Source organism: Xyrauchen texanus, chromosome 30, assembly GCF_025860055.1.
Source record: "Xyrauchen texanus isolate HMW12.3.18 chromosome 30, RBS_HiC_50CHRs, whole genome shotgun sequence".
NCBI classification, from domain to species: Eukaryota; Metazoa; Chordata; class Actinopteri; order Cypriniformes; family Catostomidae; genus Xyrauchen; species Xyrauchen texanus.
Window position 1 is genome coordinate 2,532,914 of NC_068305.1, and position 26,689 is coordinate 2,559,602.

The 26,689-nt window shown below is 38.0% G+C and overlaps 1 protein-coding gene across 2 annotated transcripts in view; it reads left to right on the forward strand.

Moving 5' to 3' along the window:
- The first annotated feature begins 1,406 nt into the window (after window positions 1-1,406).
- The window catches only part of LOC127624283 (mitotic checkpoint serine/threonine-protein kinase BUB1-like), a 33,058-nt gene continuing 7,775 nt past the window's right edge, over window positions 1,407-26,689 (forward strand). For both annotated transcript variants that reach the window (XM_052099038.1, XM_052099039.1), the window contains exons 1-18: window positions 1,407-1,541; window positions 2,314-2,373; window positions 2,472-2,613; window positions 3,100-3,296; window positions 4,455-4,501; window positions 4,587-4,669; window positions 4,777-4,817; window positions 5,786-5,961; window positions 14,887-14,984; window positions 15,134-15,393; window positions 16,250-16,296; window positions 16,394-16,510; window positions 16,717-16,821; window positions 18,200-18,281; window positions 18,363-18,438; window positions 18,944-19,118; window positions 19,229-19,301; window positions 25,497-26,536. In XM_052099038.1, the coding sequence (XP_051954998.1) occupies window positions 1,519-1,541; window positions 2,314-2,373; window positions 2,472-2,613; window positions 3,100-3,296; window positions 4,455-4,501; window positions 4,587-4,669; window positions 4,777-4,817; window positions 5,786-5,961; window positions 14,887-14,984; window positions 15,134-15,393; window positions 16,250-16,296; window positions 16,394-16,510; window positions 16,717-16,821; window positions 18,200-18,281; window positions 18,363-18,438; window positions 18,944-19,118; window positions 19,229-19,301; window positions 25,497-26,536 (2,842 nt within the window). In that variant the 5' untranslated portion in view covers window positions 1,407-1,518. The remainder of the gene's footprint in view (window positions 1,542-2,313; window positions 2,374-2,471; window positions 2,614-3,099; window positions 3,297-4,454; window positions 4,502-4,586; window positions 4,670-4,776; window positions 4,818-5,785; window positions 5,962-14,886; window positions 14,985-15,133; window positions 15,394-16,249; window positions 16,297-16,393; window positions 16,511-16,716; window positions 16,822-18,199; window positions 18,282-18,362; window positions 18,439-18,943; window positions 19,119-19,228; window positions 19,302-25,496; window positions 26,537-26,689) is intronic.

Here is a 26,689-nt window from a genome sequence, read left to right on the forward strand (position 1 = left end):
AATAAGTCAGAAAATGTAATTAGACAAGTACAAGAAATGCACTTGTTGTGTCTGACATATTTCCCTACTGGTGACGGGAGTGTAACTGCATAATGGGAAGATTGATTTAACTAGTCAAAAAAAGTAACTCAAACGTCTGAAAGCTCTATGCCTTGAAAATTGAAGACAAAAATGTAATATTCAAAAAGTAGTAATAATACTAACAGTAGTATAATATTAAATTATTATATTCTGATTTGTCGTATCTAAGCAATTTCACAAAAGTGTACACAATATCAGCATTTTGTTATTCAGCCATAGCAGCCTTGTGTTTGAGGCATAGGTCTGAGGTAATCAGATTTTTTTCATTAAATGTTTTCATCGATACTGTATATCTATCTATATATACCTGTCAACATTTGGGTACCAAATGGCTTCGAGATATGAAATTAAATTCTTCCATCCAGTTAAATTTACATGTATATTTAGTGTTATCGCCGGAGCACCACCTGAGTCTTCTCTCATCTACCAGTGATGCTTGATTCAACTTCCCGCGTCAACTACCTGCGCAGATATCGACAACTCAACTGGGTTGTAGGTTGCCAGGTTGTGGTCACAAACATGGGTTGAAACGTGTGTTGAGTGAGCATGATTCGTTTCATAGAAGATCTGGCATCTGGACAACCTTGGAATAATATATTGGTGTGTTTTCCATCTAAAATGTTCTGGATTCAGTATTAAATGTTTTATGATTATATAAATAATCGGTGAAAAAACGGTGTTTGTAGCTTGCAGGGTGAAGACGGAACTATATAGTTCTGTCTTCAACAAACACTGTTTTTACAAACACCGTTTTTTCTAAGGAGGCATAAACGCACAAGAGTAACAATGTACCGTCCACCCACCGACAAACAACACGCGCACGAATAGACAACGGAACATTTTTGTTGAGCCATATTTAAACAAGTCAATTGGCATTATGTAATATGGTGGGGGCCGTATCGGGGAGCACCGGAAGGTACATTTAAGAGAAAAAAGTACAGGTCAGGTCTCCTAAGCGCCATTATTTCACCTCATTAAAGACCTTCATGCATGACGTCATAGCTCGTGTGTAGGGCGTCAGACATTTCAGGAACGCCATTATTTGAGTTGCTTTAACGTACAACATCTGTACACATTAAAGTAGGTAAATTATTGAAATCATGTAATATATTTAATAACACATATATTGTTAGCATATTAGGAAAACCTCCATGAGCAGGAATGAGCAACTAATTGTCAAGAGAGGAGGGGCCATAGAGGGCGGGGGAAATGATGACGTAGTGGACGACGATTGGCTTTTCTGCATCCCGGAGGGTTGTGATTGGTGAAGCGGTGAATTTGAAAACATTCCGTTGTCGTCGCCAAAGCGGGGCTAGATAGATACCAAAAAGGACAACTATTCGGGATTTATGATTATATATACACACAACTCCAAATTAATTGCGTGTAACTATAAGCCTTTAAAATAAGCCTTTCGGAGTTAATCAAGAAGAAACGATGGACGTTAACTCATATTTTAAGTAAGTAGCATGCGACAGAGTAGGATTCGGCAATATGTTGTTTATAATTCAGGTCTTCTTCAGTTGTTTATTGTTTATCGTATCTGGTTTCTCGCAACACAGAGGTGTTTATTCGATTCCATATAGCATAATTATTTTGATGCCAGAGTATCATGTTGGCTCTACAAAGCCAAATACACTGTTCCTCCAGTCATGTTTAGGGTTTATTGTTTTTGAACCCTAAACCAAAACCAAATGTCTGACTAACTCGTCACACATCTTTTAATATACACCCATCAAACTTGCTACAGTACTTCAGACTATTCTGTCTCCGGTTGCTATGACGCTAATCCTAAAATTTAAAACGTGTTAAGAATATTCTAACTCCAACTGTCTGTCTGACAAGGTATTGTCAAGCCAACATGAAACCTTATCCATTTAGTATTTATGCTGTTCTCTTTCTAAACCCATTTTTATATAAATGCAGATTTTTGAAGGTGTTTAAATCAATTTTCCTGTGTCAGCTTCACATATTGTTCAGGTGTTTATTATATGCAGTGTGAAGCTCCACTGTATGCATTGCTTGGCAGAGACTCTGACACATCAGAGAAATGATAACTAGCTTTGCATTTGATTTCTGACAACGAATCATTTGTTTTCTGGACCCATTTTCACCCTGGTTTACTTTAAACCATGTCATGTTCTGTCACTATCAGTTATGTTAATTCACAATTGCATTTGAATTATGCAGTTTTAATGCACATTTCACAACTGTCACTAATGATCATTACAGGGCCTTTGAGTCAAGTGTTTGCGGTTATGTTGGAGATGACCCCTTAGATCCTTGGGACAAGTAAGTCATTATCTTTTATGAATGGCTTGCCTTTATTCTAGTTATTTGTACCGAGCACCTTTTCTGCCTGTTACAAAATGTGTTTTGTGTTGTGGCAGGTTTGTGCAGTTTCTAGAGAGCAAGCTGTCCCCTGAGGAGAGGAAGGGGATGTCTGTTGTGCTGGACCGCCTTGTTCAAACCTTCCTTCAAGATGAGCGATACCATAATGACCTGCGTTACGTCACTCACTGCGTCAAATGTGTACGTGCATCCTCACAAATTCACTATCACTATTCTGAAATCGCTGTCTTACTCTAAAATCAAATGATTGGTTTGGCCAAAAGAGCACAATTCTCATATTTAAACACGCATATGTTGTACCAAACCTACTGTTATTGTTATTAATACAGTATTAAAGGAGCTTTATTGAACAGGTGTTTTCCATACAATGACAACCCATAGTGTCTTTCAAGGTGGAAACGGGACAAAAAAAACAACACCATAAAAGTAAAAAGTCCATGTGACTCTTGAGACTTTATTCCAAGTTGTACGATTGCTTAGTTTGATGAACAGACCCAAATTCTCTTTAAATCTTCCCTTCCACTTTAGCTCTTAAATCTTCTTCTCCATTCTGTCTCTATTGAAAAGAACTGAATAAAGGTTCTTTAAAATGTCTCTCATTGCGAATTAAATAATGAAAGCGTTTTCATTTTGGGTGTACTCGCCCACCTTAACCACTCCCTCCAGGCGAGTTTCTACAGTGACCCGATTGAGGTGTACAGTCATCTGCATGGCCAGGGCATTGGGACGCAAACGGCAGTGCTGTATATTGACTGGGCCCATCAGTTTGAGAAGAAAGGGTTGCTTGCGCAGACTGAGACAGTGTACCAGAGAGCTATAGAGAACACAGCCCAGCCACAGGACATTGTGCTTCAACAGTACAAGTGAGTGAACGCCACACCACTCAACAAGCTCATGAGTTTTCTTTTAGCTGGTTTGTGGCGCTGGCTAAGGCAAGCAGCACCATCACTATTGCTCATACTTTGGCTGAGAGATTTGAACAAACCCCTAACTATCAAAACACAGACATGAAGGACTCCTCAAGTTGTGTGGCTTTAGAAGAGGTGTGCTATTACTTTTTGAAGTTTTGCCTGGTGGACGATAAGAAATTCCATAGATTTACACTGAAGGAGGGACTCAAAAAAAAAAAAATAATAATATTTATATGTATATATGTATGTATATGTGTATTTCTTCAACTTCAGGCACTTTGTTTTCCCATAAGTCATGCCACATGTCTGGTTGAAATGTTGGCACTCCTAAACATTTTGTATTTTTTCTCGTTCTCATGTTAATGTGGAAAAACCGGCATAAACAGATGTGACAGTTATGAAAGCAGCACTTGGCTATACATGATGCTTTAAAACCAGCAGAGTTTGACTTCTGAGAGATATATATATATAATATCCATTAATGCTGCTTAATTGAGAGAATTAGGATTGAAATCACAATATGGCCTTGCGCCATTACTAAACCTTAAAAGGCTATGTTTCAAAATATAGTCTGTATTCAGCGCTTTGTGAGCAAGCGGCACCCTCTACCGGTTTGGATTGCTTTATCCATTATACCAGTATAATACAGAATTTAAAAGGGGGTTTGTTTCTTTGGTTAAAAACAGAAGTTTTTTGTTTTTTATTCATTATCATCGGATAATGTTTAGTCTGTGTCTTTTTATATGTTTATGTTCTAATTAACTTTTATTGTGGCTCTCTTTTAAACAAATTGGCCACGTTCAATGGAAATTATCAATATCGGCTAAAAATCTTCATATTGGTTTATCCCTAGAGATAAATTATTGTAAGTTTTTTTTTTTTTTTCTTTATGGAAAATTCTTTTAGATTAATAACGAGTTCAGTTAGAAGAATTTCAAGTAGAGATGTCACTGCTTTTGTTGTGCATGTGGAGTCGATAGGCAGACTGCAAATTCTTGCCAACTTCATTGTCTTGTTGAGTTACAAAGAATCCTCAAATGCATTTACCTTGAAATACCTACTGACTCCATTTCCCTCTAATTGTCTTGTTGAATTGTGATGTGTTTTCAGACTCTTTAAGGGGAGAATATCTGCAAATACTCAAACAGCACAACCAGGTAAAGCTTGTGGTGCATCTTTCATTTTACTGTGGCTGTTACTTGGGACATTAATGAGTACATCACCATCTCTTCAATCACACAGATAATGTGCGGCAGCCACTTCAGAACTCCCAACTTGTCAATCAGAATCCCAGACAGAGAGATGCTGTTCAACTGCAATGCAAGGTAAAGCCATGCTCCGATTCACGCTCGCTCTCTGTGTTTCACTTTACTCTTGATGAGGATTTGAATTCATACACATTAAAGTTAAATACAACAAATCTGTGTTGCAGGAGCCAGAAGAGCCCTCTCCTGCTCCTAGAACAGTGCACATGTAAGTGTATATTATCATCGATTTACGTTCTCTGATAAGGACGTGTCGCATGTTTGATTTGAGCAGTCACTATGGTTTAGACCAGTGCTTCTCAAATGGTTTGCTTCAGGATCAGATTTTACAACCAAGTCAAGCCATCAATTGGTGACCCAACAAAGTACCACAATTGCGTATCGCACAGAAGTAATAAAAACATCAAACATGGAAATTTATTTATATATTTAACATGACATTGGCAGATGGGAAAATTGACATTATTTTAAATGTACCAAAATTTATTGTGCTGTCCTAACTGTGCACAATTAGACGATTTGTTGCATTTCACATCTTTCTGTTTCTTCAACTTCTGGCACTTTCCTGTTCCAGGGGTTAATTTTTATTAAAACTAACAGATTTAAACTTTTTCCTTTTTGTTATATGAAGATCTTATTAAAACACAATTTGAAGACTTTTTACCAGGCCTTCACTATTTATGGTATATTTCAAATGCCTTTAATGTTTTACAGTTTTAGTCTTGTCCGGTAACCAGAATTTAAATATTCAATTATGAAAATACATTATAAAAATACTAATTATTAGATGTTCAAAACTAAAATCATTAGCAAAAACCAACATGACTCCAAGAGTTGCAGCGTCATGTCCACCACACCAAACTGTTTTGATTTAAAAACGTAAAAAATGTCATTTCCATCAGTGTCATTTTATGAATGACTTTCAGGGGGAAAAAAGACATAAATCTCCTGTGGAAAAAAAAAAAAACATCGTGAGAGTGTGAAAAATATTTGAACGGGCATTTTTTTGTGCACTTCTGGACAATAAATGAACATTTTTGGTATCCTTTTAAGTCATTGCTTGATATCCAATGTACAATCTGAGTTCTGCAGCACCAGTTCAGAGTCAGTGGTTTAGAAGTTAAGTTCAACTGAAGTGAATATAGCGGTGTTGGTAAGTGTTTCCTCTGTGGTCAGAATCTCTCGATCGGAGAATAACCCGAGCCGGACGAGCAGCAGTAATGCGGTGCAGTGTGTGTCCATGTACTGTGTGGATGAGCTGAAGTATGACGGATCAGAGCTGTCTTTTGAAGAGCTCCGAGCCACACGCTACTTTGCCAAATGTAAACAGCAGGAGGAACAGCGCAGACTGGGTGAGAAAACATCCCACGATACACACTGATCACCATTCTCTGACATACTCAAATTACATGGCATCAGCACACAGATGGATGGAAGGAATGTTAGACGTAGACAGACGGTGTGAGAAAAATTATATTATAAAAGAATGTGAGACTAAATGGCCCCATAGAAGATGTTTTTTTGCCAAAAAACATATGGTTCCTACAGTTTTAATGTATTATCACAATAGTTGATTTTTACCATGGTTTCATAAAATAAACATCCCCTTATGAAACTGCAGTAACCATGACTGTATGATTTTAAAAACCATAGTACATGTACCACAATTTATCCATGGTGTTACTAAAGTTAAACTACAATGATTATGATTAGGCGTGTTGTGATTAATACATAATCACCTGATCGGGATGATTTGGTCTAACTGCGATTTATTGTGCACTTCAAATCCAATCACATATTACCGTCCAAATAAGGGAATTTTAAGCAAATATACTGTATAAATCCCATGAACAGCGAGTTTGTGCATCTCAATTGAATTCAGAATTCTGTGTACCGAACTCAAAGGAGCTCCTGAAGATTATCTGCTTCTGAAGAGCTCGGATGCACGTGCCGTCTGCGCCAAACTCACACAAAAATCTTTTTCACTTTAATTTAACGAGCATTTAAAGGCAAATGTTCTTGGTCGTTGTGGTTTCATACATGCAGTGACACAGAGGAGATGACGCCCACTTATACCGTTTCTATTGAGATGATTGAATAGAATCTCAAGGTCTTCATGCAAAATAAGTGCTTGAAGGTTTTATCGGACAGTCGTGTGAAATAATAACGCGTGAAAGTGAAGAGTTAAGGCCAAAAATGTTTTACTATTGCATATTTATTTATAAACATATCTTTATTACGAGGATTATCCCCTTGAGATGAAGCATCTCGTTTTCGAGGGGGTCCTCCAATACATCAAAGCAAAAAAAAAAAAAGAACCAAAACAGCAGTGCAAATATCACGGTCAAAATCAGCACAACAAAACACAACAATACACACACACCAGCTCACAATGCTCAACCCCACCCAACACGATCCCCATAGATAACATGACAGAAAAACAACCACATGACTAGCATTGCACAAGGTCAAGGACTAATAGTAACACAAAAAAAAAAAAAAAAAAACATTGAGAATGAAAATGACAATAATAATAAATAAATGAATAAAAACGAAGACATAAAAATTAGAAATAATAAACACATGACCAATGAAGCCCATGGTCAAACAAACAAAACTAGAAACAAAGACAAATATATCCGAAGATATTCCGCGAGAGCCCTTCGAAACGCTGTAAGTGAAGTTAAAGAACGGATAAAAAGAGGAAGATCGTTCCAATCATACGGAGCCTTAAAACAAAATGCATATTTCCCTACTTGTCTTTTAACTCTAGGAACAACAAAAAAAATCTGATCATTGTATCGCAGGCTGTATAGCGAATTATAAAGCACCAAGTGTTGCTTGAGATAAACTGGATAATTCAAGTAAAAACTTTGAAAAATAAACTGTAACCAGTGAGAATGTCTCCTGGCAGAAGGGGCCAACCAGGACAACTGTCTGTATAACACACAGTGGTGTGTCCTGAAGGGACAACGGAGAACAAAACGGCAAAGACTGTTGTAGACAACATCAATGGAATGCAAATAAGAAGCAGGAGTGTTCTGATAAATAATGTCGGCATAGTCCAAAATAGGCAGAAGCAGCTGTAAGACTATTCTTTTCCTGACCGGAAAATTAAAACATTTAACAGATTGATAAAGTATTTTAAGATGAGAGAAAAGTTTGTTTGTCAATGCTTGTACATGAGTTTTGAAAGATAAATCAGTTTCCAACCAAACACCAAGATATTTAAAGGTCTCAGTTGACTCTAAAGGAGAGGAATCAAGAAAACAAAGATTAAGGTTGTTTTCACCTATATCCAAGGCTTTTCTATGGAACAATAAAGAGTAGGACTTTGATTTATTAAGGAGAAGTTTATTCGCCAATAGCCACTGCTGTATAGAATTGAAGTCATGCTGTAAAGCAAGGTTTATCCCGGAGATAGTGGGTTTACTACAGTAAATGACTGTATCATCGGCATAAAGATTAATATTACAGTCTGTACAACATAAGGGCATGTCATTAACAAAAATAGAAAATAATAATGGTCCCAAAGAAGAACCTTGAGGGAAGTCTTTTACTATGCCTGTATACTCTGACTGACAACCCCTGTAGGACACCCCCTGACGACGATGATGAAAATAGCAATTAAACCAGAGTAAAGATGATGTTGCGAGACCATTAGCATGCAATTTATCCAATAGAATATAGTGATCAACTAAATCAAAGGCTTTGGAGAGATCTAAGAAAATGGCACCGGTACACAGATTGTCATCAAAACTAGAAAATATATCATTAGAGAGTTTTAAGAGAGCAGTGGTAGTGGAAAAGTGTTTTCTGAAACCTGATTGGCATTAAGTAAATTATTATCAGATAAATAACCAGATAACAGAATAAAAATTATTTTCTCAAAAACTTTAACCACACTATTAATTATTGATATTGGCCTATAATTGTTCAGAATTTGTGAGTCTCCACCTTTGTGCAAAGGAATAACTTTAGTACATTTCCAAGCAAGAGGCACTTCACATGTATCAAATGACATATTAAAAAGTACAGCCAATGGTGGTGCTAGTACATGCGAGGCAAGTTTAATAAACTTAGCCTCAAGACCATCAGGGCCAGGACTACTGCTATTAGAAAGCTTATTAATAGCCTGTTGAACTTCCGTTGATCTAACCTGTCTAAATTTGAAGGAGCTTCCGCAGGGTTGGCTGTTAAGACACGGGTCTGCGTGAAAAACAGGAGGTTGGAAAAGGGGTATTTGAGAAAAAACAAACTAAAGGCATTAGAAATCACGGCTGGATCATTAGTTATTTCATTATTAATTATCATATTATTTGAAGTAATATTGGACTTACCAACTAGAGTGTTAACTCGCATCCAGAATTGCTTTGGGTTACTTAGTTCATTTGACAGGCTATCTCGATAATAATAGGCTTTAGCGTTTCTTGTTTGAGTTGAACATAAATTTCGTAATCGTTTGTATTTCTCCCAGTCTTCAGGCAGTTGTGTATGTTTATGTTTAACCCGGGCCCTATCTCTCTTTTTAAAAAGATTAATAAGATCACCATTAACCCAAGGCAGATGATGGCCTTTAACCTTAATGGATTTCCATGGAGCATGTCTGTCAATAACTAGCCCAACTTCAGTATAAAAAATCCCATGCAGCTTCAACATCAGGAATTAAGTAGAACCTGTCCCAATTTATCCTTCGAAGGTCATTAACAAATAGATTATTATTAAATAATTTAGTTTCCGTACCTTGATATATTTAGGAGGAAGATGAGGAGTTGCAATTTTCCAGATACAATGGATAATGGAATGATCGCTAAAGCAGTCAGAGAGAACTCCAGAAGTCATTATTCTGTTTGGATGAGAAACAAGAATCCAGTCAATGAGAGATTTAGAGTTAGAGCAGACTCTAGTGGGCTCAGTGATGATTTGAGTCAAATTAGCACCATTAACCATATTACGTTCTTTGAATGTAGAAGAATCATTCCAATTTAAATTAAAATCCCCCAGCAGAATAATTTCTCTCGAGTCTCCCAGTAATGATACCATAGCTAAAATGTTCTTAACAGACTCTAGTTTAGGAGCTGTAGGTGGTCGATAAATATTGCCTATTATCAAATGTTTATTTGCATGAAAAGTTATCTTAACAAAGATACCTTCGAAAAACTCAGGTTTCACCTCAGGGATAATTAGCTGTGAACTCAGATTAGATGAAATATAAGTAAAGACGCCACCTCCCCTGGAACCTCTGTCAGCCCTATACATCACATCATTTTCAAGGTGAATAATAGCGTCAGTAGTACTATTAGTAAGCCATATTTCAGACAATGTAATTATATTGGGATTATTATAGGACAGCCAAGCTCTAAGCTGATCAATTTTAGGGAGTAAACTACGGATGTTAAGATGGATAGCATGGAGACCTTTACCCATAAAATATATATTTGTAATCAATGAAAATAAAGCTTACTAACCTTGTGAGGTAAAAATCGTGAAAGTGCAGAAGAGATGAACATGAGAGCCAACACCATATACACAAACACTCAATCATACCTACATTTAAAAAATAAAAAAATAATAATAATACAAAAATCCACACACAAAAGCAAGATAACAAATTAAACTAAACTGTCTTCATTCACTCCCCTGATAATAGAACCACTGAGTTACTTTCCGCAACGTAATTAAGTGCTTCAAGATTTATAATAAATCCCTTAAAATGAATAGGTAAAATAAATTAATAAGCAAAAAGAAAACACACTCATTACATTTTTGTTTGCTTTATACCAGAGACCCAGTGGTGGAATAAAATAAAACGGCATATATTGAACAACCAAAAACAGCAATCTTCAAGGTCAGAGAAAATCAACCACTCAAGTACACAAACTTCCTTCCTTCCCTTTCCCTTAAAAAAAAAAAAAAGTAAACCACAAACAATCATCTCTCTCTATGAGAACAAGTCTGTCACCACGAAGTGACGTCAGACGTTAAATAACGCTTCATGCCGTACGGAAATAAACAAACAAGCATGATAGCAGACGTAAATGATATTTCTCATAATGAATGAGGATCAGAAGAGTCAAAAGAATCTAAGTACTTGACAGCCTCACTTAAATCACCAAACTGGGTTTGGTCCGACCCTCGGCTGAATTTGATGACAGCGGGATACAACAAAAAAGCCTCAAACCCCAAGGTACGTGCCCGGTTCATTACTGGAAAGCAGGGACGTCTGAGTCGAGCAGTGAAATCACTGTAGTCAGCAGTAAAGCGGATAGTTTGACCATCAACTACCGCAGGTGTTTTCCTTGCGAGGCCCAAGATCCTGTCTCTGTCAGTGAGGCGAAGACAATTAAAGATCATGTGCCGTGGGGAAGCACCCGCAGAACGCGGGCGGCCAACGCGATGTGCTCGCGTAAACTCCGGAAGGTTGGAGGCCAACTCAGGAAACCATGTAGGAAAGATGCTCAACAGGTAGGACAGTGCATTACTATGTTCTACTCCTCCTTTCAGGTTGATTATACGTAGGTTGCTCCTTCTGCCCTGGTCCTCCATCGTGATTAATTTCTCCTGAAGTTTCTTTAAAGCCTCAGACTGCTCAGTTATGGCGTCCTCAGCGCATTTCACTTGAGCACGAAGAGAAGTAGTAAGCTTACGTTGGGAGTCCAACTCTTTCGAGTGTTCCTCCAGTGTTGTTTTAATGGAAACAAGCTGATTTTCCAGACGATCAAAGCGATCTTTATATTGTTTATCAGCTTCAGCAAAAAACTTATGAAGGATAGTTTCCATAGACGCGTCTACAACTGCACTTCTTTAGATTGGGGTGCCTTCTTCGGAGGCATTGTCAAATCCAAATTCAAAATTCAAAAGTACTCACAAAAGTTTCAGATTTGCTGTTTAGCTGTTCTAAATCTGCTGTTTTAGCACATTGAGCAGGGAGGGAGAGCTGTGAGAAGCCTAACTCCTAGTCCGTCATCTTGGCCACCTATTGCATATATAACAGGGTTGCACAGTATACTGGTACTAACATAGACATAATAATGGGTACTAATGAAATATCATGACACTGAAAACATTTAAATGGTAAGATATCATCAATTCACCAATTTACAGTATGTTGCCATTAGAAAAATCTTGTGATATGAAAGTTTTTAGATGAAATCGTTGACAATTTGAAAAGAAATAAAGTCTTGATATGTCCAAGTGTGATCATTTAAATAAAAATATGCAGTCCCGTTCACTGCGTGCTACAGAATGAATGAGAGGTTTTTTTCATCAATACTGTTTTTTTCATATTTTCATCAATACTGTATGTAAAACAGTTCAATGGAAAGGAGGCGGCGAGAACCGGCTTGACAATATAAATAATAGTTTAATGAAAAACTTAACGACACAAACACACATGATCAGCTGACCGTAAACGATCTCTCTCTCTCTCTCTCTCTCGTCGCACCACCCTCCGCAGTCGGCCTTTATCCTTCTCGGAGGCTTAATTATCCTGATAAGGGACCGGGTGTGTATAATCACAACCCGGCCCGCCCTATATATGTATATGTGTTAAAAATTATTATATTTTCATTTGATTAAAGCTACATGTATTAATCATAAAACTTTTAATACTGAATCCAGAAAATTTTAAATGGAAAACACTGAATCTGTAATGCCTTCTACACACTACAAGACTTTCAAAGACGTCAGATTGTGGTACTATTCATATAACTGTTTGTCTTATCACGTAAGTCGTAGAGTTTTCAAATTACATGAGGAATCGGCGACAGGGGTGAACACATTACAAGACATTTCACTGTTGACGAATCCCCGACGACTCTGCCTTGACTCCAAATTATGTTTCCCAACAGAGTACATGCGATAAGTGATTTGAGATATGAAAACAAATGCATGATCATATGTTATGCATTTCAGAATGTGATGTGTATGCTTTGAATTGCCTAAAAGCATCATATATTTTATTGGTTACAATATGAAAAAGTACCTCATACTGAAAAATCAATTGGCAATTTCTCTCCAACTCTTCTCTTTCTCCACCCAATTGTGCTACAGTTTAGATGAAACATCAAATCTGGTGCTCCTGCCAATGTTCCTAAAATTTTTCCTCCATTGCTTCGGTCCAATGTGACTTTCTCAATACCGCAGCCTGTTGCAGGTACATCGGGACTCACACTGAAACTTCCCGTGCCCCGTTTCTTGCTCTCTCGTTGGCTGTAGGTCAACAATGCATTTGTATTCAGTCAAAACATATTTCACATTGCGAGATTTGGAATCGCAGACTGTTCCAGATATTTAACATTCTAAATATCTCGGTGACGCATCAGCGATTCTCTCAGATCGCGTCTTTTGATAATTCATACTTTGCGATCTTCGCTCACGGGAGCGAGCTCTGATTTGCCTACGATTTCGGGCTTTTGTCGGCGATCACCACAAAACTGTCGGCGAGTGAAAATGATGTAGTGTTCGACATAAGCCTTAATGCAGTTCTTTTAATCAAGTCATTTTCTGTGTAATTTCATAAAAAAAATCATAGGTTTTTATTTGTTGCCTAATTAGCGATTTAGTATTGATACCGAGGTTCCAGAGCTTGTATCGTACCGAAGCCAAAATGTTGGTATCGAAGCAACCCTAATATGTAGTATTGGTAGTACTGTAATATAATTTTTTTTTTAGAACCCATCAAACCTGAATAGCAATTATATTTTAATAATTTGGATTATATTGAGTATTAAAATATAATATTTCATGTCATTCTACCCCTGTGCAATATTTTTCAAGTTTTTAAAACCTTAAAGGAAATCATATCCCTATTTTATTATATGATACCAATTTAAATATGTATAAATGACTTAATAAGTGTCTTAAATAAATGTCTAATAAGCGCACCTTAAAGGAATATTCCGGATTCAACACCAGTTAAGATCAATCAACAGCATTTATGGTTAAAAATTTAGTTTACCATAAAAGTAAATAAATAAACAAAAATCTGAGACACTTACAATGGAAGTTAATGGGGTCAATCTGTAAATGTTAAAATACTCTCTTTCAAAAGTATAGATACGAGATGTAAACAATCATTAACAAACCGTTAATTTGCTGTTATCACACACAGTCTTCATAATGGAAATTGTTTGTTTATTATTTAATCGTCAGTCAAATTTTATAATCGTGACAGCCTTAATTATGACCATAGTTTTCTTTTTTCTGAATTATTGTTATGGTTTACCACCTGTATCATGGTTCAAATATGATTACTGTAGTAAAACTATGGTGCATTTTGTGGTAATTGTTATTTTATATATTTTTTTTAATTGTGACCGAATCAAACTATTTTAGAAAATAAATTATCCCCCTGTCCTCTCCTGTTTCTCCCCAATTTGGAATGTCCAATTCCCAATGCACTCTAAAGTCCTCATGGTGATGTAGTGACTCTACTGTAGTCCTATTTCTCTGCGGCATACACACACACCCCACCGAGAGCAAAACGCATTATAGTGACCACTAGGAGGTTACCCCAAAGTGACTCTACCCTCCCTAGCAACTGGGCCAGTTTGGTTGTTTAGGAGACCTGGTTTGAGTCAGTACACCCTGGATTCGAACTCGTGTCTCCGGGTGTGGTAGTCAGCTCTCCCAGTCCTTTTTAAGCTTTGTTGTGAGATGTAGAGCATTGCACATGTGAGGTCAATTTAAGGATTAATAATTAAAAACCAGAAGTATTATTTTTACTCATTATTTGTGATGAAAAGTTCTTGGATAATTGGTTTGTAAAGACACTTGTGTGTGAATCTTATCTGAGGAGCACTCATGCCAAGAGAGCAGAAGTGTGAACATTAGTAATTTGGCGAACAAAGACATTGTGTTGTGTTCTATTCAGTATTTTTTTTTCTTTTCAGTATATCATTTTAACATATTCACCATATTAATTTCATTTGTTTCTTTTAATTACATTTCTTGTTGCATTTATATGGATATTTAGCATTTCTGTTTTATCTTCCTATATGCTTTAATGTAGTTGTCACAAGCCCAGTGTTATTCTGGTTTCATTTCTTCAGGTACCGGTTTCTATGCTAGTGTCTCTGTTATCTTCAAGATTAGCTGATAAAGGACTGCCTGCTCTGTGTCTGTTATAAAAGGGGGGGTTTGGGATTGTTTGGGCAGGAACGTCTCTGACTGCACTTGAGCTCGCTGTTATATTTCTGGGGCCTCTTATAATGAATATCATGTGAATTTGACATGTTTAAGTAATGCGTGTGCTGTAACAACTGTTGTTTGATCAGCGGAGGAGCATCGCAGACTGTGGGAGGATGAGGAGGAGGTGAGGAAGATGAAGCAGCTCCTGGATGATCTGGAGAAGAATGTGACTCTACAGCCAGAGGTACAGACTCCCTAAACCTGTCCTGATTAACTAAGTGTTCTCACACCAGCGCTGCTTGCAGCCTTGCTTACATCAGCAGCCGAGAAGAGAATTGCAATACATTTTGATGGAAGATTATGAAAACAAACATTATAACTGTTTTCCTGTAGAGTCACATGCAGAGAGCCGCACAACGCACTGTTGAAGCCCCGGAGCCAGCAGCAACGTCCCAGCCTCATACAGGACTGCAGCTCCGCACTGGACATGAGGTGAAATCAGACTACACTCTGTACTCCAGACACGTGCCAGAAGCAAGCGGCGCAGTTCGTGGCTTTAGAGAGAGTCTGCTTGATCCAGGATCACACAGCAATGCCAGCACGTCCCTGATGCAGAGCAGCCACTGTGCTGTCCCGGAGAGCAGAGGAGATCAGTGAGTATCAAACACATCCATGTCAAACTCTGTGGGACTTTTCCGAAATCTAGCATTGCACTCTCTCTCCCTACAAGCTTTAAACTTGGCTTGACTCATTCCCATATATAGGGGTACTGATTGATAGAGGTTTTGGGATACTATGTTATGTTTCCAAGCTGATATTCACTTTGAAAACTGGTTCTCTTTAGGCGGAGATTGTTTTTTTCATGTTCTAGTTCTGTTGTCTCTTACGCTGTACAATAAATGTTCATTCTGACACATCAGCAGACATCCCATGAGTGTTAGCTTTCATTTGATACCATTTTTATGTATATGGTCCTTGGGGTTGTGGAGATATTCAACATTTATTGTTGGCATGTTGTGTTGAGCAGGAAACCAAAAAATTGGCCTGAAATTGCTTGTACAAGTCACAAAAAAAAAATTTCAGCTTGATAACCACCCTAATATCTTACCTATGGGTATCTTCTAACTAAAAAAATAAGGTGACAGCTTGTACCAAAACATGTCCACAAAAGTCTTAACAGAAGCCCTTTTCAGAATTGGCCCCCTGACTAAATAAATCAAATTCAGATTTATTCAATTCACAAAAGTAAAGCCATTGTTAGTTGTAACTTTCTTTTTCTTTTTTTTTTTTTCTGGAGCCCAAAAGTAGATGTTCAGTAGTACGTTAAGCTCAAGTTACCACTGACTATTATTGGATCTGTTGTTGTCTACAGTACAATGAAAGTGAATATGCTAACATTCTAGTAAAATGTCATACGTGGTTTGGAACAACATGAGGGTGAGTAAACCACTTTGTTTTCTTGAATGCACTCATTTTTGTGAGCTTTAATGTGTCTTTGTCTGTCCTTAGTGATGTATATAAACCGGGCGAGGCAGATGGAGATGGAACAGCAGACAGTGAGTATTCCTTCTCATGTACATCACTTCCTGTACAGCTGCTGTATGTGCGCTCACTCTCTCTCTCTCTCTCTCTCTCTCTCGCTCTCTCTCGCAGCATCATGTGGAGGTTTCAATCACTCTCACGTTACTCCAAACACATCACTGGGTTTCATTCACGCCACACCATCTCGTGTTCAACCTTCCCCCACTGTCAACACACGAGAGGCTTTGGGTAAGAATGCACACACAAACACACACACCTGATTTAAGGCCAGAGGGCAATTTGGAGATCGTCATTTGTCATAATTTGCTTGCAAACACTTGATATGATATTTTGATCTGTAGATTAGGTCACATGTTGATTTATTATATGTTAGTTTGTGTGGTGCTACTGGTGTGTGTGGTTTTTGATTTTCTGATCTGTGTCTGTTCATGTAGGTGTGATCATGGACATGTTTCAGGCACCCACGCTCCTCCAGGAGACCATGTTCAACAGCCTCATCCAGCCTGAGGACAGCTTTGAGAAGAGCTGCAGAATAACTGGTATGTTCTGAAGTCATCACTCGGTGGCCTAATGATGCTTTCAGTGAGTGAGTCCTTTGACCAATTAACATGGGTATTTTGTGAGTTCAAGACTGATACAGGAGACTTTTTTTTACCAATTTATTAAAATAAGTTATTTGTTTGAATCGGCCTACACTAGTTGCATTGTTTTGTTTTTGTGTGCAACCAGTGAGAGGACCACACAATAGATAGATTTGTTGTCTGTTTATTGTGTTTGTAAAATCATAGTATCCAAGGAGTTAGTAGCGACACTAGTAACTGACAGTGATGGTAGTTCAGATATTTTTACAGAAGTGCAACAAGCTACATTTTCCAACGAGTTCACATTATATTGTGAACACCGCAATGGAGCTGAGGGAGCAATCAAACACACTCACCTGAACCGTCCACTCTCATGCAGAACTGGGAAACTGAATCATTTAAGTGAATGTAAATGAACCGGTTCAAATAAATGTGTCACTTATGTGTTGGGAACTCTTCATTTTAGCGAGTCGGTTTGTTTGGATGGTTCATGTAAATGGACTAGCTCACATAAATGATCCACTGATTTGTTTTAAAGGGACTTTGCCTGAGGTGGTCTTCTTTAAATATTTTGTTAACGGATGCTATTTATCAGTATATTTTCACGCTGTTAAATAATTTAAAAAAAGTTTAAGTGAAAATGTAGATTTACAATAAAAAAAGGACTTAAATATTGATCTGTTTCTCACCCACACTTATCTCACTTCTGAAGACATGGATTAAACCACTGGAGTTGTATGGATTACTTTTAATCCTTAAAAATGCTTTTTGGACCTTCTGAGTTCTGGTCACCATTCACTTGCATTGTATGGACCTACAGAGCTGAAATATTCTTCTAAAAATCTTCATTTGTGTTCTGCAGAAGAAAGTCGCTTGTAGCTCGAGAAGCAACCATGTCAAAGACGCTTCAGCAACTCTGGCCACAACTCAATGTAAAACGTTCTTTTGCTGTGGCACTGTAGATTCCGTAGTGCTTGCAACATTTTATTATGTACTTTAGTATATTAGTAAGTATTTCTTTATAGTTTACAGTCCACAATGGCAGAAGAATGCAGATTTTGAAGACTCAAATTCTATTCCTACTCTAACCACAACGGTCAACAGCATCACGCAAAAATACATTTTGCAAGTCGCTTGGTTTCTATTTTTGTCGTGTGGTGCTCCCACACCATATAGCTGTATATTTAACATCAAACATGTTCTGATTGGCTGCGATTTTGTCACTTTGCTCTGCATTTCACTTTAGAAATTCTGGACACCTGCATTTCGAGATTGCGGCTTGTTGTGGTGCACCCGGTTAGAACGCACTGTGATTCTGTCATCTTGTGTTTTTAAGGTAGTGCCCCCTTGTGTGTTAAACCGCCCAGCATGACTCCATTCATGATTTTCCAGGACAAAGCTGAGCAGGAGAATGGAGGGTATGATCAGGCCTTCATCCACTCTGTCACATATATGCTGTCTGTCTCGTTCTGACTGTTTTCTGTCTGTATGTCCTGCAGTTCTGATGCGGCTGTGAAAAGAACCAATCCAGCCGTGAGCAGAGCGCTGACGGAAATCCCAGTATCCAAAGCCAATGTAAGGACTCTAGGCCAGCAAAACAACTGCATTTATTAATACATACGGCAGTGAAACTGTAATATCATGAGGAATCAAATTTTCCTCTTTTGATTTATAAGAACTTGGTGTACTATGTAAACTTACTGTTAGTTGTCAGAGCTGTTACGTATTTGAGATACCCGCGATTTAATGTGCACTTCACATCCAATAACGTTTTACTATCCAATTAAGTAAATTTCAAGTGATTTTCAATGCTCGTCCCTTTAAAAAAAAAAAAAAAAGAAAGTAGCAAATATTCATGGATTAATCATTCACCATAACGACAAGTCACATGCATTAAGAAAATAAATGGGGTCAATTTGGATTTCATATCAACTTTAAGGCATTTTATTATTTTTAAACATTACATTTTCCAATTGGTCAAAGGCCTTCATTAAGAAACTAAACAATGAATAATTAGTAAACTGATGGACTCTTTGTTGACGTTGCCTTTCGCTGTTGTTGTACTATATCTGTTCATCAGGACACTCCAGTCAGCACTGAGTCTATAACAGATGAGAGTACCGTATGGGGCGCTCGTAACGTCTCAGTGGGCCCGTGTCCCAACCACACCTGTGATTTCGCCCTGTCTGCTCATCTGGTGTCCACACCGCTCCACCCTCATGCTCCTCACTCATGGGATATGGAGCAGGAGTCAGGTACTCAACTACATGAAAGCATTAATCAGTACTGAGCCTTTAATCAAGAGTCCAGTACTCTTTATCTAGCAGTATTCAGGGATGTCTTATTAATGATTGTTCTCTACCAGAGGAAAACATGCCACTCAGAGCTGTTGGCTGTCCTGAGGAAAATCCATTCTTGCGGCAGCCCACTAAACTCAGGTACTGTCCTTATCAAACACATCGTCATTATTCTGGAGCATTATGACCCATTCAAGCAGATTCAATCCTCCAAGAATAAAGGATTTACTATTAAATATATAAACCGATCAGAATAGACCAATTTCTTTTCTAAAACTTGCCTCGCTGTCTACATAGGCAACGTCATAACTGGAATAGAACCTCAGAAGTGACTGTTTTGGAACAATCTCATATAAATGGCGTTCCTCACGTGAAACACAAGAATGCCACTGTTAAATGAGTCAGACATGTGCATGTTGCAAAGCAAGTGAATTGATACTCTAAGCGTAAAAATACATGGCTCACATACCATTTTCGGGGGGAAATGAATAAAATGGATTTTATATTCATACCTGCAAACTAGTTGCCTTTTGGCGAAATTCGCCATTTTTAATCCAAAATAGGTGATTCGTGTGATTTGCGCAGATCTGATGAGGTTTTTTTTTTCTTTGGAGGGTTGGGTTGGGGTGTCAGTGAAGTAGCCTATATTTGCAAGTGAACGATTTAGTAAATTTCAATTTTGTTTCTCGGCCTATCGCTTCCATGATAAGAGCAGTACATGCATAGGTGGACGCCTGCAAGAGCGACGGGCAGCAAGCTCTAATAATAGTGTATCCAAACCAGGGGGAAGGTACTGTTGCAGCGTTTGGTGCAAAACAGATTTTCTAACTGTATTTGTCTCTTTAAATACTCCACAGAATTAGTTGAAACAGAACATGACTTTAAAATGTTGTAAGGGGAGGTAATGTGGGGTCAAAAAAATGAATAAAAAATGCCACTTGATTTCTATTTCTTTTTTGTAACATCGGATATTTTTCTTTTTTTTCTAGGCCTAGTATATATGTATCACATGACGTTATCTGATGTTCTTTTAAATTTATGAGTAACCACTTATCTGATTATTCAGCTTGAAGATGTTTAAGGAATTGATAGATTCCAGGAAGTGCTTTGGCGGGCATTTCAAACTGTTAGAGTAGAGTGACAGAACTGCAATTTCTGGTAATTAGTAGTCAATAAATGCATTTATTTTATATATTTATGTAACACACCGACATATGTATGTAGCATGAGTATGTTGTTACAGCGATGTTGTTTTTTAAAGATAAAATCAGCTAATATTTGAGGATTAGTGTTCAGCTACCATTATTTGCCTCAACTTATTTCAGGCTAGGGTTTCTGTTGCCTTTTTATGTTACCTCATGTTCATTGTTTTCACTAATCTCATGGTAACTAATGTCATATTTATGACTTTTCAGATAGTACAGAGACAGGCTGGTGACAGGTGATTTCCAGCTTGCACCGCACAATGGGTCAATGAACTATTAACTATTAGCAGCAGTTACGGAAATGTAAAATTTAGTGAAATGAAGCTTATTGTTTACAATTCTTACAATTCTATACACTCACCTAAAGGATTATTAGGAACACATACTAATACTGTGTTTGACCCCCTTTCGCCTTCAGAACTGCCATAATTCTACGTGGCATTGATTCAACAAGGTGCTGAAAGCATTCTTTAGAAATGTTGGCCCATATTGATAGGATAGCATCTTGCAGTTGATGGAGATTTGTGGGATGCACATCCAGGGCACGAAGCTCCCGTTCCACCACATCCCAAAGATGCTCTATTGGGTTGAGATCTGGTGACTGTGGGGGCCATTTTAGTACAGTGAACTCATTGTCATGTTCAAGAAACCAATTTGAAATGATTCGAGCTTTGTGACATGGTGCATTATCCTGCTGGAAGTAGCCATCAGAGGATGGGTACATGGTGGCCATAAAGGGATGGACATGGTCAGAAACAATGCTCAGGTAGGCCGTGGCATTTAAACGATGCCCAATTGGCACTAAGGGGCCTAAAGTGTGCCAAGAAAACATTCCCCACACCATTACACCACCACCACCAGCCTGCACAGTGGTAACAAGGCATGATGGATCCATGTTCTCATTCTGTTTACGCCAAATTCTGACTCTACCATCTGAATGTCTCAACAGAAATCGAGACTCATCAGACCAGGCAACATTTTTCCAGTCTCAAACTGTCCAATTTTGGTGAGCTCTTGCAAATTGTAGCCTCTTTTTCCTATTTGTAGTGGAGATGAGTGGTACCTGGTGGGGTCTTCTGCTGTTGTAGCCCATCCGCCTCAAGGTTGTGCGTGTTGTGGCTTCACAAATGCTTTGCTGCATACCTCGGTTGTAACGAGTGGTTATTTCAGGCAAAGTTGCTCTTCTATCAGCTTGAATCAGTCGGCCCATTCTCCTCTGACCTCTAGCATCAACAAGGCATTTTCGCCCACAGGACTGCCGCATACTGGATGTTTTTCCCTTTTCACACCATTCTTTGTAAACCCTAGAAATGGTTGTGCGTGAACATCCCAGTAACTGAGCAGATTGTGAAATACTCAGACCGGCCCGTCTTGCACCAACAACCATGCCACGCTCAAAATTGCTTAAATCACCTTTCTTTCCCATTCTGACATTCAGTTTGGAGTTCAGGAGATTGTCTTGACCAGGACCACACCCCTAAATGCATTGAAGCAACTGCCATGTGATTGGTTGATTAGATAATTGCATTAATGAGAAATTGAACAGGTGTTCCTAATAATACTTTAGGTGAGTGTATATAGTAATATAATTATTTATGTATTATAAATATTATATATCTAATGTATAATTCTTACAATACTTATTCATATACACAATATATTCAGCTTTAAAACAACTTAAGCATACTCGTATATAAACTGCCGTTCAAAAGTAATAAGGCTGAAAATTCAGCTTGGCATCACAGGAGTAAATTACATTTTAAAATACATTAAAATAGAAAACAGTTATTTTAAATTGTAATAATATATTACAATATTACTTTTTTTTTTAAAACGATGGATGAAACTGAATCAAGAGAACAGATTTTACAATGAATAGGGTGTTCGTTACTAACTTTATCCAGCTCCAATCCTTGCCTAATCTGTTAGTTATCCGATAACATCCCTTATCTCCTAATTTAATGAGTAATACTCAACTATAAGGTTTTAATTTATTTTTATTTAGATGTACTGATAATATACAGAATAAGATAATATTATTCTTTAAACGTCTCGCCTTTTTAAAAGTGCGTTGCAAACGGTTTGTTCTGCTGCATCTCTACGGCGCGGCATGTGTTTGCTGCTACTTCCGGGAACTACTGAGAGGCTCCACGAGCCGCCATTGCTGAAAAAAAAACTTTCCATTGGAGTCAATGGAGTTGTTGCAACTCTCTCTCTGTATGGCTCTGGTATTACTGCTTGTTGGACACTAAGTGGTACTATGGATTAATTTTCGTTAAGCAATATCCTACGCAAGGCAGCTTGATTTCAAATTAAACTAAAAAAACTGAAAAAAGGAAGTGCAATTAAAATGTGTGTTGTTTAACTTTTTGAAAGATGCCTTTTCAACAGTTGTGAAAGGCAACATCTCTTTGGCAACGAACCTTCTTCATCCATGCATTCTCTCCATCATGGGCGACCATTCGGGTATTTCGTTGTCCGGGCAAATACATCACTTATTGTGGGTTGTTGCGGGTTTAATTTTGGTGTTTTATTACCTTTCATCCCTGGACCCAGTTTAGATGCTTTGTAAGGTTAATGACTTTGAATGTGTATGAATACATTTGTTTTATTCCCTCCTAGGGCTGGGTGATATGCAAGAAATATGTTACAATATTTAGGATATATATATCCAATTTCATCAACCTCCCTGGCTGTTCTTGCTTTTGTGATTTTGCATTGAAAATTAATTTATTTAAAAAATGAAAAACTTAAACCAGATATTTTTAAATCCAAATTGCACTTCAAAAAAACTTAAAAGTAATTAAATTAACAAAGTGGTCAAATGTTTTTTAAATTTTTTTTTTTTTTAAAGTCATATATAACCACCTTTCCATTTGCTGTCATGCAAGTATCTGTCTATGACAACAGGTGGAAAATTACTAATACAAATTAAGATCTAAAAAACATTCTAAATGTAAACATAATTATAATGATTTTAATAATCACTGAAATATAAATCATGGTTCATGGTGATCGTGTTTTTGTATTATTTTATGTTTTTATCACAGATGTATAGGCAGCAGAGTTGCGTTCACAATGAATTGCTCTGTGTAAATAAAGTGAACTGAACTAAAAATACCTCCTGAACTGAGATGTCTGAGGTTATTTACATCATTCTCACAGACGATACTATTCTTGCAAAAAAAATTCAGAAGACTGAAACAAAGAAAGAGTGAGAACCCTTTACATACGTGTGTTTCACGAAACTGCACACCTCTGATCAAACAGCAAGTCAGATGTGTATAGTCGGCTTTTCTGTCATTTGCTCTTAATACTGTAATAAAGTGTGTTTCTTCAAGCGCCTGTCTGTGTGTATAACAGCATTTCTTGGGTCATTCCAAATCTGAGACGTCTTAACCGTTATCCGTGTATTTTATATTCGCTACCTGCAATTGAAAGTTGCGTACTTCTCTGCATGTGTAATTTGATACATTGGTAAAGAACATCTGGCTTTCAATGCTTTATTTAGGTTAATTTATCATGGGTTGCATACTCTTCATTAGGCAACTATTCTTTATTGAAGGTTTTTGATTTGTTAGGTTATTTTATTGATATTGGAAGTTACATTCATAATGTTTCTCCCTTTTTTCTGGTATAAAATTTCACACCGGTGTTGTCCCTTGGACTGAGTAAAACCGGTAACGCCATACACCGTGGCGACCCTAGTGCATATAAAGAAGAAGAAGGGTTAAAGTAGAGCATAACCATATTTCTGGTTATGCTCTACTTTAACCCTTCTTCTCAGTATGTTCATTTTACTGAAATCAGTTGTGTTTCTTTAATAATAATTGTATATTTTATAGTGGCTCGAGGCTTGGTTTTTTTTTGCTACATTTGCCATCTGAACACACACACACCCAAAATTGGACTGAATTCTTTGAGTTTAGGCTGTGAGACAAATAAAAGTGACACTTCTGATGTTTGCGGTCAAATTTGACTGACCGTTGGAAATGAATGAGCGAGACTATAACACAGATCAATAATTCAGCCACAATACAGAATACACACAGACAGAAATGAAGGGGTGAGACTAGGGGTGTAATGGTTTATCATGGGACGCTATATCACGGATCATGGAGAGTGGACTTTTTATTCAAATGAATTGTAGAGCCTTCATTTATAATATTTTGGACGTAATCAGAAAAATGTAATACTCTACTAATTTTATACAAATAAAATATTAATTTAGAATATTTCAAATGTATGTAATCATGTGAAAGCATATGTCTTACATAATTCCGTATTTTCAGCTGAGCAGAATTATTATGATGTTCATTTTGTGTCACCGTTGCCCAGTGCTGGGCTGATTTTAGTCCCAGTACACTTTAATGAACATTCTTTTAGTTACATGTGTCATGACACGCTCTCATATTTTCTTCATGCTTCAACCTATAGAAGTATAGGTTTCTATAGTAGTTAAAATGAACAAAAATGTGCTTATGCAAATGAATGGTGTAATTGAAAAGTTTTAAAAGGTAAATAAGATGAATAGCAACCCCCCAAGTTAGTGTTATTGCATTTAATTAAATAAAAAAATACTCTTTTTCAAAGGTAGATAGATTGTTGTAGAAATATGGGTTAAAAAATGTAAATATATTGTATTATTTTCCAAGATAACTCATTACTATGAATTAAACATGCAGTGTTATACTAGCATTTGATAATTTTTTTCATTCATACTGCTACACTTTCAAAAATGGTATGCAGTAAGGTAGTTTCCATTCCAAATATAGCCATTCTCTTCAGCTGCAATCCTATCTCTCTTCCTGTCTGTTTTTTCATCATTGGGCCGAATGGTTCTCGTTGAGGAAACCGTATCAATCCGGGATCAATGGCATGGTTACATTCTTCTTTTTTTTTTTTGTTCACTGTGGTGCTGTGAAATCGGGATTAGAATGAACTGTTCTTCATGGGCAATTGACCAACCGTGTGTGTAATCCAACCATGCTGAGAATTCTAGGATGGGAATGGTTTCCTGAACTGAACCGTGCTCAAGGAGAAATGCTATGCTTGAAACCATTCGGCCTGATGGTGCAAAAGCGCTTATTGTTTCTTGTAGCTGATTGGCCAGTTTCTCATTTGCCTGCAGTCCTATCATTGAGCAGAGTCCAGTGGATGAGAAGGCGCCAGAGGTGGCCGAGTGCAGCATGCGTGCTCAAGGTACTATTGTTGGAGAGGGCGTGTCTTTGGCTCATCAGAGTCAGGGGCTTTCTCTGGCCCAACACAGCCAAATGACTTGCAGCAGGGACCCGCTGGCTGCCCTGTCCTTCCCCGATCAAACAGACCTGAGGGCGGAGGATGAGCCCATGAAGTCCATCAACATAAGCACCAGACCCAGCTGGAGCATCTATCAGTGCCCAGAGAAAGAGCCAGAACCAGATCCGATGCAATCTAATGTATTTGCCCCTAATAGAGATGTCTCAGTACATGAAGACGTTGTTGATGTTCTCATGCCAAAGAGGTCCTTTCACAGGCAAGATTCAGGGAGGAAGCCTTTGAAGAGTCAGGATGTTGTCAGCAGGTCCCTCTGTGAGCAAGATGTCCTGATGAGTCCAAAACATGCTCCTGGACTGCACTGGTTACAGATGGACAGCTATGCACATACAACAGATCCAGATCTTGATGTCATGATGAGTCCGACCTCTGGAGCAGAATGGAGCGTCATCACCAAGCCTGCCTGGGCCATCTACCAGAGTCCAGAGAAAGCACCCGAACCACACGTCCTGTGGGCAACGAATCCAGAGCCAATGGCAGAGCAGCATTTAGACATGCTCTCAGCTCCTAAAGATGTACCATTTCTCCTTCCAAAGAAATCATTCCAGCGGCGAAGATCTGGGGGGAAGGCTCTGCAGTCGTTTCATGAATCTCTCTTAATGAGTCCAACGCAAGCCTCTAAACCAGTTCAGGAAGAACCCATGAGTCCAGACCTAGCATCAAGTCCAAAGTGGCTCTGCACAGACAGCCCTCAACGGCTGACGGAACCAGATCTGGATGTTGCCAACCCACCACAGAGCTCCAAGAAAATCTCTTTTCCTGCGGTAGGAAGTGCAATGCTTCTGCTGAGTCCGGCTCAGAAGGCTGTCGGTGGAGTGGAGGTTCCTATGAGCCCCATGGACACATCCAGACCAGGTATTATTGACATCACTGCTCTCCTGAGCTGTTGGGGTTATGTAATCATGTGCGGGTCATATTTCACCCCAAAATTAAACGCAAAAGAATTACAAACTTTATTTTGCTTCGAAAAAATGAAGCCTAATTTTAGGTCTATTACTATGGATGGGA